The 14,383-nt window shown below is 35.1% G+C and overlaps 1 protein-coding gene across 1 annotated transcript in view; it reads right to left on the bottom strand.

The window, feature by feature from the left end:
• The window catches only part of LOC129288465 (midasin), a 40,672-nt gene extending 28,556 nt beyond the window's left edge, over positions 1–12,116 (bottom strand). Inside the window, 21 exon segments of the mRNA XM_054925055.1 lie at positions 148–252; positions 355–550; positions 631–698; positions 1,322–3,073; positions 3,157–3,282; positions 3,375–3,551; positions 3,646–3,702; positions 3,783–3,871; positions 3,874–3,916; positions 4,009–4,105; positions 4,185–4,284; positions 4,397–4,519; positions 5,404–5,473; positions 7,578–7,697; positions 7,820–7,929; positions 8,442–8,611; positions 9,709–9,918; positions 10,005–10,270; positions 10,379–10,463; positions 11,356–11,675; positions 11,783–12,116. Coding sequence (XP_054781030.1) covers positions 148–252; positions 355–550; positions 631–698; positions 1,322–3,073; positions 3,157–3,282; positions 3,375–3,551; positions 3,646–3,702; positions 3,783–3,871; positions 3,874–3,916; positions 4,009–4,105; positions 4,185–4,284; positions 4,397–4,519; positions 5,404–5,473; positions 7,578–7,697; positions 7,820–7,929; positions 8,442–8,611; positions 9,709–9,918; positions 10,005–10,270; positions 10,379–10,463; positions 11,356–11,675; positions 11,783–11,887 — 4,389 coding nt within the window. The 5' untranslated portion in view covers positions 11,888–12,116.
• Between the last annotated feature and the right edge of the window lie 2,267 nt (positions 12,117–14,383).

Genomic DNA, 14,383 nt, shown 5'->3' with positions numbered 1-14,383 from the left:
ACCAGCGTAAATAAGAAACCTCTATATCAAAAAAAAATTAAAATAATAACAGAAAGGTGGAGAAAAATTAGGGCTACATATATCCACAATTATCAACTCAAATTCTTCACGTGATGTATACGGGAAGGATAGAAATATAGCACTCACAAGGCCTTGAGGAAAACAAGTATAAGCCTTTAGCTTCTTCAAGTGTTCCACCATCTCCTTATAGTTGGATATAAGTCTAGACCTCTCTCGGATAGGACGGAAACCCTGGTACAAATTTTTCTGGTTAGCACTTCATAAATTAAAATGATAATTTCATTACAAACTCCTTCCAACACTAAAATAAACAAAAAGTATGAGATAACCAACCCCAAGAAAATCAGATGTTTCTGTATACTGATGACAATTCAAGATATGTAACTTCATCCGCAAACAAGCACTTAAAAGCTGACAGACAGTGGTCTTTCCTCCACCTGTTTCTCCAACAAGCAGCACAGGCTCACGCAACTGGTAGCAGCGCTCCACTAGGAAGTACAACCTCTGCATGCTTTTGGTCATATTAAAACTGTATAGGAGAAAAGCATCAGTATTTATATGATTGATGATGAATTTTGGGCCAGCAGAAAAGGGATAACAAGCCAATACCTTTCAAGACTTCTTGAACCTCCAGAATCAACACACAGATTAAAAGAGTGCTTCCCCTCAAATATCACCTGAAGGTTGTAAAAAATTAAAAAAAAAATTCTATGAGGCCCTTTTATGGAAGAGAGACTTGTTGATCAACTTTTCATCACTATTACCAAGTAATGTATAACCAATTATCAATACTAACTTTTGAAAAATATCAAAATTTTCAAATTCCAAATATTTCACGAGCTCAATCCAACAAAGGGACATCATCCTTGATTATGAAGATATATAAAAGAAAATACCCAATACGTACATAGTCACAGTGGTTCTGAATTTAAAACCAGGTTACACCATTCATCAGACCAGAAAAAGAATCCACTCACAAAAAAAAGTTATAATAAATTATAAATTTGAGAATATTTACCAACAAATTCACAGCCCATATTCACAACAAGACTTCCATGATAGGTCTGAAAAATTTTAACTACAGATCATATCATGCAAGGATATATTTTAATTTTACAGAATAAGCTTCCCAACAACAAACCAAGGGAAAAGTATGCAGAGCAACCTTCCATTCAATATAATTTTAAATGTTTGTTTATATATTGGATATTTGAATAAATTCTCAAAAAGCTACAGAATAAAAATACTCACAATGTCAGAAGCAACAAAAGCTGAGCACAAAACATCAAAGAGACAATACCTGATCATAAATGCTGTTTCTGTTTATTTTAACCCGCAGATGTTTCTCCAGAACTTCTTGAACAAGGGACCTTTCACTATCATCTCGTAACCTTTCAGCCAAAAGATAAAATCCATCTTTAGCTAAATCTTCATAGGATTTTCCAAATCTTTTGTAACGATCAGCCCAACGAAATAAATCTCGGGGAGTTATAAAACCATGCTTCCCATCAAATGCTCTGCTGCTCTGTCTGTGCAGCTGAAGTTCCTTCATGACTTCAACCATTTTTCTAGCATAACTTTGAGGGATTTCACATCTCTTCTCCAGTATTGTGCTCAACTCATCATCAGGAATTTCACCAACATGAATCTCTATGAAGCGATTGCGAAATGCCCGAGACAGCATTTTACGCCCAGCATAAACAGTAGGTGGATTTTGAGTGGCAAAAAGCATAAAGTCTGGATGTGCTTTAATGGTTACTTGCAGTTCAGGAACAAAAAGCTCCCTGTTATCATCAAGCAACCGATTTAATGCCTCCAAGACATCAGACGGAGCCAGGTTAAGCTCATCTAATACAATCCAGCGACCATGTCTTACTGCTTTAACCAATATACCTTCATTAAAAACAAGCTTCCCACTAGCATCAGTTATGTAAGAACCTAGATACTCCTGCAAATCAGTGTGCTCATGATTGTTAATTCTCACAAACTCATGACCCATCAGTGCAGCAAGATACCGAACAAGGCTAGTTTTCCCACTAGATGTGGGCCCCTGTAGGAGCACAGGATATCTCTTTATCAGAACAGCACGAGCCAAATTCCCAAGATGCTCCCGAACACTTCTAGTCAGAACATAGCTCCCCAAGGAAGCATCAGATTTGATCGAGGTTAAATATTGATCAAAAGGTACATGTGGAGGAGGCACACTTGAGTTTAACAAAAGAGAACATATTTTCCTTTTCATTATTTCAGCACTGGGCCCATCCAACAGTGTGAGAAAAAACATACAAAAACCATCATATAATGCTTTATGAAACCCAAATTTTCTCTCCGCTTTCCTTGTATATTCTAGAGCACGGTAAAGGGACCTTAAACTGTATTGAGGTTTCTGATTAGCACCATCCTGCAACCTCTCTTCAGCTTCCTCTTTTGATGTTTTATAGAAACAGACAATTTTATTAACTAGTTCCCAATCTTTATGGCCATCACTAATAAATTCATTAATAAATAGACTTAAATCATCATCATCCAGAACATCATCAACAAAATATTCAGTAAACCTACTCCTTAAAGAAAAGGGTAAATCCCGCCTCCCAGCATCTGTTGCTGGATTCATGCAAGCAAACATACGGAAGTTCGGATGACAGTGTATATAATCAATATCACCTCTTTCAGCCAAACAAATGGTCCCATTCTCCCCTTCGAGAACCCCAATAATTCTCTGTAAGGTCTCTGGAGGGGCCAAATTCACCTCATCAAGCAATATCCACTCACCATTTCTAAGTGCAGTAATAAAACTTCCTTCTACGAAAGAAAACATCATCCCTGAAGATGGATCACTATGACAAACACTTTCAAGTTTAACTGAAAATCTCTCCCAAGCTTTAATGTTTTCTTCATTCAATGGCTTTTTACGCTTCTTCGCAGACCCAGTTCTTTCAAGCTCAACTGACTTGCGGAAAATGCCAACTCCTCTTCGAAATCCTTTCAGTAGCATTTTCCATTTCTTATCAGTCAGATAATTTTCTAGCTGTGTAAGAAAGTTTATGTTTTCCTGAACAGCAGCAAACAACTTAGAGACATTAACGCCATCTACAAACCATCTAACCAAATATTCCGGGGAAAAAAAATGGATACCTTAACAGAAAAAGTTCTGGAGAAGAGATCCTTGAACTCCTTGTGAAGTGGGAAATAAACAAATTGCGCATTCATAGGCTTAAATCCACCTATTATGTCCGCAACATCACTTTGCTGACTTAAATTCTGAAATAAAAGTGTATCACTCAGTCTGACAGTTAATTGAATTTCCAATACAAGGAACACTGAAGAGATCAAGCACATGAAAGCAAGCATACCAAAACAGTAAGCTTCTGACCAAGTCTTAAAGCCAAATTTTGAACAAGAGTAGTCTTCCCGGTGCCAGTTTCCCCTACCAAGAGTACAGCTTCATTATACTTGACAGAGCAAGCTATGCGCTCAAGTACATGCAGAGAACTACTGATCTGAACAAAAGGTCTCATATGTTCTTGTAACTGCATAAGAACATAAAAGCGTTGCCAAGGAAAGATGAGACCATTCCCATGATACAAGTTTTCTAACTAAATTTTTCATTGCACCATTACTTACTGTTTTTGTAGTGTATTGAAGTGAAACACGTCCTATTCTTAAATCAGTGACGGAGTCCTGCAGTTCACCACCAAAAATGAGAAGCTGATGTTACCAAATAATGTAATCAATGGTCAATACAGTTATCACTAACAAACCTGAATTATTGGTTTGTCACGGGGATACAAGGTCTCAGCAGCTGATATAGGCACTGCCCATAACCTTGCTATTTCTTTCATTATAGACAACGCTGTTTAGATGAAGCTGAAAAGGCTGCAAAAACATCAACAGCCTGCATGCAGGACAATAACTATACATCAAGTAACTGAAATTTTTCACAAAAATTCAGAAGCAAAGATTGTGGGGATTACAAGTAAAATAGACCTCTTTGTAAACTAAATAACATTGGTACTCTGATAAGCGACCAGCATCATAAGTAAAACATAAGCCAACAAGGCGCTTGCACCATTTAAGGAGATCCCTGCCATAGAGAATCAAAGCTACAATTATAAAAGTAAATGGACAAAACAAGCAAGAAAAGCAATAATTTCCTTAGTTACCTCAACGAGAATCTGTTGAGACGATCAACAGAAGCAGAATTTCCAGAGTGGAAACCTGCATTCTGATGCATGTAGGCAGAGTTAACCCTTGCAAAAGTTTCTGCCAAAGATAATCATAGCAATACAAAAATAACGAGTCAGTTTTTAACTATCACTTCAAATAAAAGAAAGAATCTGAGACACTATATGTTGACATAAATTTATGCAAATACCTATGAGCCTGTCAACAAGAAGCTCCAACTTTGGATACCAAACTATGACTATATTTTTCAAGTCTTCTTTCTCAGGAAGACCAACCATCACTCTTCTCCAAAGGACACTGAGTGAACCTCGACCTACCAATGCAACAAAATTCAGACTTCACCTCATATTTGAAAGATGGATTTTCAGCAAACAGAATATAAACTATTTGATAATTTTTAATAACTCATTTCCATCATGCTCAGGGCTTACTCCATATTTGCAGAATGATTATCATAATTGATTTAAGGAGGACTTTTTGCCCAAAGATCATTCAACCTCTCCCATGTTCTTTTTCTTTTTCAGATGAAAAAGAATTCTTTTGATGAGAAGAGTCAATAGACCAGAGGCACAAACAATAGAGGACAAAAGATCATCCCCAAGCATGGGAAAAAAAAAAACCAGAAGAGAGCAACCAATCATCTTACTCAGACATACCATCCAATCCCTTTTAAGATACATGAAAGAAATCCCAAAATGAACAATTAGCAGAAACCCACAAAGAGAACATGAAAAGTAATGTCTTCCAAAGAAGATTTGGTGGAAGGAATTGCTTATTAAACAATCCAGAATTTCATTATAACAATTAGAATGCCAAAAAAAAAAATTCAAACGAGAGAAAGAATAAATGAAACAAAAATAAAACCCAAAATGGTCAAAGAGGAATCAAAGATAATATGAAAACCATAGGAATCAAACAGAAACTGAAGAATTTCCACTAAATATTTAAACAACATTGATTGCATAACAATATTTCGTTCTTCTTTAAGCACTCTGAAGTTGAAATATATCTATTATGTTACAATGATCAACTAACGTTATGAAATGTGCCACAGGTTTTTTTTTTGGACCACAAAGACGTGCCACAGTTTAAAGAACAGCTTAAACACTTTTTTTAAAACAGAAAAGAGTCACCCCAAAAATAAAGACAATCCAACAAATAGAAATTAGATGGGGGAACAGAGTCAAAAAAATGCACCCTGGGATATTTCAAGATTGGAAGTTGCAACAGTTGAAAACATTCTGAAACCTTCTGCCACCCTTATTTCCTGCAAATTTAGTGTGATGCTTCAATAATCAATGACCAAAGAACACAGTGACACAGAGATATTATGTATGAGGAAATGCAGGAGATCAACAGGTTCTAAAATGCTAATCAATTAATCAGACCTCTATAATTCTTTTCTCTTCATATAAGTAAAAGATGGAAACTAACAAATTACACTATGTGGGCAGCAAATTGGCAACTAAAAATTGGAAGCAACGCTAAAAAATTTTCAAAACACTTCCCTTCCATTTTCACAGTAATTAGCTAATGAGTATTTCATGTGGGAGCCTTCAAAGGATGAAGATGTACTGGCATGAAAAAATATTTTCATTATTTTTTCTTTCAAGCACAAGCCTCACACTCATTCTTGCACCTATTCCCTTCCTTTCAGTTAAATATCTTGTTTTTTTTTTTTTAGTAAACAAAATATCTTGTTTTATCACTAAAACATATGATGAAAAGAATAAAATTAGAGAGAAATATAACCAGAGGAAGGATAAGTGATTCAAACCCCATAAACAAGGAAAGAGTCAACACAAAAAATAAGGATTATGAGTATATTTAAAATTGTCTTGAGTTACTTATGCATTATGCTCTTGTTAGTTTTTGTCAAGCAACACTAATTATAGTTTCTAACATGATCCATCACAATGGGGTAAAATCATAGGGTAAGGTTTGAAGCATGGACAAGCTATCTAGTGCTGAAATTTCACTTACTTAGAACAAAGCCAGCAAAGATTGAATACTTGACCCCTTGGTCATAGAAGCTCTATTACAATGCAAGCTTAAATTATCTCTCAGGCTCTACACCTTAGGACCTGCTATTATTGAGGATTCTCAATGTACATTAAATAAACTAGGTGTTTATCATATTTCTCTACCATTCATTGTCTCTTCTCTACAAAGAGAAAAGCCATGATCTGGGTTTCTTTTCAAACAAGATTTAGTTTACCAAACTAACTTTTTCAAAAATGTATCTAAACATGGATCCAATTAAAAATAACTTTTACCAAACTTCAATTTGCCAGATGGGCTTTTGATAAACACACTTGACAAACTGAAAACAAAGTCTCAAAAGGTGTAAAAGCTCGTTTTTAATGGGTTTCCGAACATAACCATAGTAATTTTATGCTTAGTCATTATTTTATTTTAAAGTAGGGTTTTCTTAGAATTTATTTATTTAAGCTGTTATAAGCATTGTTTTATTTTTCAATAATTGTATTTGGGACTCTAGAAGCAGCAGCAGCAACCAGCTTTTATATCACTAGGTAGGATCGGCTACATGGATTGCACGATACCATTATACTCTATCATATATCAAGCTTTTAGAAATGCCATTAACTAAGAGGCTTCCATCAACAACTTCTAAAAATATTCTCTTTGGTCTTCCTATACCCCTCTTAACAGGGCTAAAAATTATTTATTTCACTCTCCTCAGTAGTGCCTCCCATGGTTTTCTTCATACATGTCCAAATAATCTCAAATAATTTTCTATCATTTTTCCCTCAATAGATGCTACGCCCACTTTTTCTCGCATGTGCTTGTTTTGAATTTTATCTTTACATATATATCCGCACATCCATCTCAACATTCTCATCTCTACTACTCCAACTTCATGCTCTTACTGTCACGTTAAAGCTCAACATTTACTACTAACTTTACTTTAGGACTCTATAAGCCCCAAAGGTTATTCTTGTTGTAGACCTTAGCATTGTATTGCTAATAAGAATATCAGGCCATCAACATGGGGGTTCTCTTTTTCTCACTTATTTCGCCCCTTTTCCCCTTTGTGCTACATCAAAAGGCCTAAAATATATCAGTGGAAACCAAGCATTCTTCTCTAACCAAACAAACAAACAAGCCACAGTCGTTGAGGCATTAAAAAACCTATCAAGAGAAACATCTTTAGGGAGAGAGAGACACTTGATTCTCCAAGAAGTCCAAAGTCCTAACTAATTAATCCTAAAAGTAAGTAACCAACCCTCTACTTGAACAAAAAGGTGCAATGATGAAACTTAATGAGCATTCGCACTTAGAACAAAACCAGAAGATGGATACAATCATTTCATCAGCAAGAACAAGGAGTCAAAATGCAAGGAAACTACCTCCCCATTCCCAGTCATAAATGAGCCAGTCCCTTCCAATAAAGGTGTTAAAACAGAATGCACATCTGGTGGTGCTTTGTCGATATCCTCAAAAACAATCCAAAAACCATTCTGCACGGCCTGTGACAAACATAGCACATAAAGATGAAACAGGACACGTTCTAGGTAAGTATTGTATATACTGGCATCATACGATCTGACAGTCTCAAAACTAGATAAGATGACACAAAGGGAAAACAAACCTGGGTAAGTGACCCAGGTTGCCATGTAAATTCTCCAGGCCTATCCGTACAGACATAACCTCCAACCAATGTTCTACCATCAATTTGATCATCCATCTGGATAGATAGAACTGCAAAGAGGATTAGATCATAAAGATTGTTGAAGTGAAGATCTAGGCCACAATAAGAACAACAATGCACAGCAAACATGCATGAACTATGGGAGGAAACAGACAAAAAAAGCAGGCTGAGGAACATGTAGATTAATAGAGTAGATAACAATCTACACCTTCATTGCAGATAAAAAGTCCAAGAGGACATCATAAAAGCTTACTTTCCCACATTATCATGAATTCATTACACTTCATGAAGGTTTAAACTTCAAATTGCTTCACGTGACATGGATATAAACAGCACACAACAAATAGTGCAGCCACAAAATGTGGCCAAACTAGAAAAGCAACTAGTAAATATTTGGTCCCAACTTACCATTTCTCATGAAGCATGTTTTGACAATTTACACAAAATACTGAGAAATATGACATTCTAACTCAACACATTCAACAATTCATATATAATATGAGTAAGAGGACAGGAAAAATAATAACTAGTAAAAAAAGAAAGCTTATATATCTAAACATACCCTGGTTGTTACTATCCCCAGCAAGCTTGGCAATGAGAGAAGATTTTCCAGAACCAGAAGGACCATATAAAAGAACAGGCCACTTCTGACTTACTGCCAACAGAACCCTATCAAAACTTTGCTTCACTTTTGACGTCAATATGAATGTATTACTTTTAGATTTACCATCCCTGAAACACAGAAGAGATCGAAAATTCAGCACAATCCCCTCAGGACATAAAATATATCAGTAAGACTTTAAGAGTTACCAAAGAGAAGCTGCAAGACATAAACCAAGTTGTGAAGAACCAAAAAAGCATTTAAAAAATAATTTTTATAGAATTTTAAAAAAGGCGTCTGAGAAAGTTGGTGCCCCATGATGGTAAGCGAGTAAATAGTACAACAACAACAACAACAACAAGCCTTTATCCCACTAGGTGGGGTCGGCTACATGGATTGCAAGACGCCATTGTGCTCTATCATTTATCAAGCTTTTAGGAATATTATTAATTAAGAGATCGCATTCAACAACTTCCAAGAGTGTTCTCTTAGGCCTTCCTCTACCTCTCTTAATCGGACTCAAAGTTATATGTTCAACTCTTCTCACTGGTGCCTCCCTTGGTCTTCTTTGTACATGCCCAAACCATCTCAACCGATTTTCTACCATTTTTTCCTCAATAGGTGCCACCCTCACTTTTTCGCGTACGTGCTCATTTCGAATTTTATCTTTACGTGTATGTCCGCACATCCATCGTAACATTCTCATCTCTGCTACTCCAACTTTATGCTCTTGCTGTCCCGTTAGAGCCCAGCATTCACTACTATATAACATTGTCCGGTCTGATAGCAGTGCGATAAAACTTTCCTTTAAGTTTATTAGGCACCTTACGGTCACAAATAACTCCTTTAGCTTTTCTCCAATTAAACCACCCAGCTTGAATTCTATGTGAAATATCTCCACTGATTTCGCCATCATTTTGAATAATGGCTCCCAAATATCTAAACTTTTCCACTTGAGGTATAATTTGATCTCCCAATTTCACTTCCAAATTATTGTCGAATATTCCTTTACCAAATTTACAATATTAATATTCCGTCTTACTTCTACTCAGACGAAAACCTTTCGACTCCAATGTCCTCCTCCATAACTCAAGTTTACAATTAACCTCTTCTCTTGTCTCTGTTTAATTAAAATTGATATATTCAGTTTAAATCCCAAAGAAAATCAGAATTAACTAGAAGAAAAGACAAGAAGGAATTGTTTGATTCAAAATAAAATATGATGTACCATGTGGCAAGCTTTTGACTCCTCAAAGGTGGCTCAACCCCATGCATCTTTGGCAAGCTAACGGCTTGAAAATCAAGACCAAAGGACTCTAAACAGTTCTCTTCACTAAAATACATGCTTCCATCTGAAAAACCTGCTAAATATTCCCCCACCAGCCTGGAGTACAATCCAGCTTTCTCTATTAATGTATCCTGGCAGAATGCTTCCCAACTGAAAACAGAAGATGAACATCGTAACATAACCAGAACCACATTGTGATAACAATGTGCAGCAGAAGAGAAGTAAACACTACTGACCGCAATAGACATTTGGATGCTTCTTCTGATCCAATATTCAAGTTTTCACTGGCCTTATAACTCAATTCAAAGACAATGGTCGTTATTTGTACCCCACACCAAATCAGGTCCGTTGCTTCAGCTGTCACACCACATTCGCCAATGCTAGTGGGCCCTTCCAAGAGGTCAATGAAACATGACCAGTCCCACAGCTTTGAGAAAACTTCAGTTTTCATGATAAGGAAACGGTATGATATTTGGGCAACAAGTAATTCATGGGCTCCAATCTGGGCGAAAAAATGGACACAACTTGGTAACATGTGGTAGAACCAGAAATTGATTCATAGGTTAAAAACATGTAGCCAAAAAAAAAAAATCAGAAAACATCTACAGACCTTAGCCCACATTGATGGGATAGCATGTTTCACTGAAAATCGTTGAAACGGAGAAGGAGCAAACTTGAAGTAGTTTAATACAGAACTGCACCAATTAGCCAAATTAATCACATCAAACAATATCATAACAAAACCGTCGAAAAGCACAATTGCTAAAAAGTCTTAATTAGCAATCATCATTGATAATCACTGAAACCAATGCATATTAGAAAAGGCATCACTATACATACAACATTTCTACAAAGATCAAAAACAGCCAAGACAACATAATGTGAATTTCCAAATATAGGGGAACTATTTATTGAAGTTCTACTCTTGATAATTATTAATACTTCACCAAGAGAAGGATGTTTGATAATTGAAAGAGAATTCTCCTTTCCTTTTCTCTTTCATTTGGCTTTTCCTTTTTCATTGGGTAATTTCTTAAGAATGCTAACTTGGAAAAATTCCGATTTTATTAATGAGAAAAATTTTATATCTTCAACTTCAAGAGAATTAATATTACATTTACAGAGAAACACAAGAATCAAAGCAATTGAGCGTATACAGTTTGCCTAATCGAGAAGATTTTGACACAATGCATACATGAGAACAAAGTGTTCATATAATTAAATAACCCTTTAGCCTATACTTCAGAATCAATAAATCTCTATTACCAACTTGCCACGCCAAAAACACACAAATCTGCTACAAAATTAGAGCAACTTCAGACATCTCTAGACACTTGGCAGTTAACATCTAACAAGATTTCACACAAAATTATATTCCATATAAACTGAGAGGCATAAATCATAATGCTTTCTTAGTTTTCGAGAATAATAATTAACACTAAATTCCTTTGTCCATATTCATGGGACTATTACCGTTAAAAACATATAGAGAGGGAAAAAAACACATGGAGAACAAGAAGGTCCAAGTTGATAAAAAGAAGTTAAATAAAACCAGGTTCATACAAAAATTTACAGGGAAGAACTAACCTCAGTAGAAAAGGAGCCATGTCCAGAGCACGACAGAAGGCCAGACAAGCAAGTTCATGGAGATCTAGACCCCTTCCATGTTGGCTATAAAACTCAATCACATTCACAATTTCGTCTGAAACTTCGACAAAATCATCTTCCATGGTAGTATTCTGAACATTAGACCTTAAATTTGGCACAAGCCGAAGAAGGGCAATGGTTCTATCTGTAAATTTTCGGGCAATCGGACAGAAGCATCCCATCAATGGAATAGTATAAGAAGGGTGCAGAAAGACACCCGAGAAATTATTCACAACATCCTCTTCCGTAACCAAGTTTCCCTGCAGAAAAACCCATGCATTTTAACATAAACGTTTGTCCACGTCCTTTATTAATACCTTCTTAACCATAAACTAGAATAGAGTCCAGAATGAAATATATTCCATACCTCTTTTGCCAGGGAATGAAACTGTGGAAAAGATTGAAGCTTTGGGAAACGGTCGAGAAATCTCTCAACCGCTGAGTGGAGGCTAAAACAGCCGTCAATAGCCATTTGGAGCGGGAAAAACTTCACTATCTGGGATTTTAAAAGGTATATATATATAAATCGAAAGTTCTGAATTCAGAGCTTCCTGCAACCTGAATATATTGCGAAAGCAAAGAAAATAATCAGTAACAAAAACCAAAAAAAGTAACTGAGAATAATGTTTTTCTTCTGCCACTTGGAGTGGCAGGGTGCAGGCTCAAGGTCGCTGCTGAGGGCTTAGGGTTAACCAGTAAGAAAAACCAGAAGAGATAATTGACAACGTTTTTCTTCTTTATAGTATTCCCCTCGGAGTGACAGGGTTTAGTCTCAAGGTCGCTGCCGAGGGTTTAGGGTTTAAATTCTTGTTCGTGTGCACGTGCATGTGTCTTTCATTAAATTAAAATTGAAAGTATTTTATAACTCATGTCAGAATATTTTATGATAATGCTCGTTAGTCTCAGAATATCTTGATTGAAATTAATAGTTTGAAAATTGTTAACATTTTGTATATTAAAATGGTTATTTGATGGGAATAAGAAAAAGAAGAAAAGTTGAAGATTCATCCCAAGATTTTGATCATCAATTTTAAAAATTAAAATTAAATTTATTTAATTTTAATTATTTTAATTTAATTTAATATTTAAGAATAATTCCTTTCATTGTCGTAATCTTTAAGTTGTTGTTATTTTTAAGAATTTATCAATTAGGATGATCTATTAAAATATTTGCATTTAATTATTAAGATTTTAACATATCCCAGCAATAAAATTTAGGATTAGGGTTAAGGCTCACAAATATATCTTGGTGGATTAACATTATTCCTGGTCATAAAAAGGACAAATAATTATATTTTAAATTGTTATAAGAAGATCGAAATAAACAACTTATTTATATTTAAAATATAAACAACAATTTATTTTATTTCAACATTATATAACAAACTATTTTTATTAATATTATTAACATATTAAAATTTATTTACCTTGATTTGATTAAATAAAAATGTATTAACTACATACCACTAAGTATTTAAGTCTTTCCCATGATGAGTTGTACACAACAATTCTTTTAGCCAAATAAAATTTTAAAACAATTTTTTGTTTTAGAATTTGTTTTTCCATAAGGCGTCAACAATTTGTTTTACTCTAGAATTTGTTGCCACACGCATATTATATATTAATACGTCAAGGTTTAGTTTTATCCCTATGTTTATTTTCTAAGAGCATTAGATAGCTTATATTCTTAAATGGGGGCAATGTTTTCTTTGATGTATTTTTCGAGGTCTAAAAATATTCTTCTGTTAACTAGTTATAAACTCCACTATCATCTAGTGATGTGGCAACTTGTGGAGCCACATATTTAGGCAAAAGAATGAAAGGAAACAAAAAATATAATGAAAATAAAAGTAAGTTTAAATTGTAAAAAGAAGTGATAATGAAAACAAAGAGAGACAAAATAAACTAATCGACCATTGACCAACAAAGGTTGGCGTTGGCCGTATGGTGGTAGAGTTAACTTTGCCAATTAGTAGAGGAACCGCAAGGGTATTGTTGATAAATGACATGATGTTGCCTCCTTTACCTATCGTCAAAGGACTCGATAATGCTGGCTAGAATGGCCATAGAAAATATAGACGATGGCAACACATTAGTACTAGAGGAAGGAGATGAAGCTTCTGTAGGAGAAATATCCTAAGACATTGCCGATTCTTACAGTAGTGGTGTTGAGTTAGAGACTAGTGGGTAAAGTAAAAGAAACCAGGGGGCCACAGATGCCATTAAATAAAAAAATAAAGCGAGACTTGTGGTTATACATTTTAAAAAACTTTATCTCCATTCATCTATTCCTGCATGCCCAGGTGATGGTTGCAAACATATTCAAACTTTATAAGTAATTTGTAGATGGACTCAGATGAGATTTAAGATGGCATTTCTAGAGACAAAGAAGGTTCAAGAGATATTTATGCAAGATTACACAATATATTATACAAATTTATTACATAAACATGTATCAATGGTGATCATGAAGGCATTTCTCCCCTTCAGATATCAGTATTTTGTAGAGATTTTCAAAGGTGATCGAAATTGAGATTCAAAGTGACTCATAGTGTAGGAGATGGTGTCAGGCTTGTTAAGAAGAGTGGCCTAAGAGAAATTGTAGAGATTGAAGGCTCTCTGGCTCTGGAAGATATATATAACTTGTAATTTTGCCTATGCTTGAAAACTGTCAAGAAATTAAATAGGTAGACATTTGTGAAAATAAAAAAAACAAAAGAAAAGCAATGTTTATCAATGAATTTGCATTATGGGTTGTTTTACATTCACCAACAAAAGCTCTCATTTGACCATCTGCCACATAAAAGTTGACAATAAAGCCACATATATGGTCAAAAAAATGAAGATAAGACATGTCAGAAAGTCAAAAGGGGTTTGCCTGAGCCCCACAAGTTGCCACATCACCAAAAATGAGGGAGTTTATGACTGGTTAACAGGAGGACATTTTTAGACCTCTAAAAAATTATTT

The sequence above is a fragment of the Prosopis cineraria genome, unplaced genomic scaffold (genome assembly GCF_029017545.1).
Source record: "Prosopis cineraria cultivar Desert tree isolate PC_DT_omini unplaced genomic scaffold, ASM2901754v1 PC12, whole genome shotgun sequence".
Taxonomy (NCBI): Eukaryota; Viridiplantae; Streptophyta; class Magnoliopsida; order Fabales; family Fabaceae; genus Prosopis; species Prosopis cineraria.
Note: the sequence above shows the minus strand (reverse complement) of the source record. Positions and strands in the feature narration are given on the sequence as shown.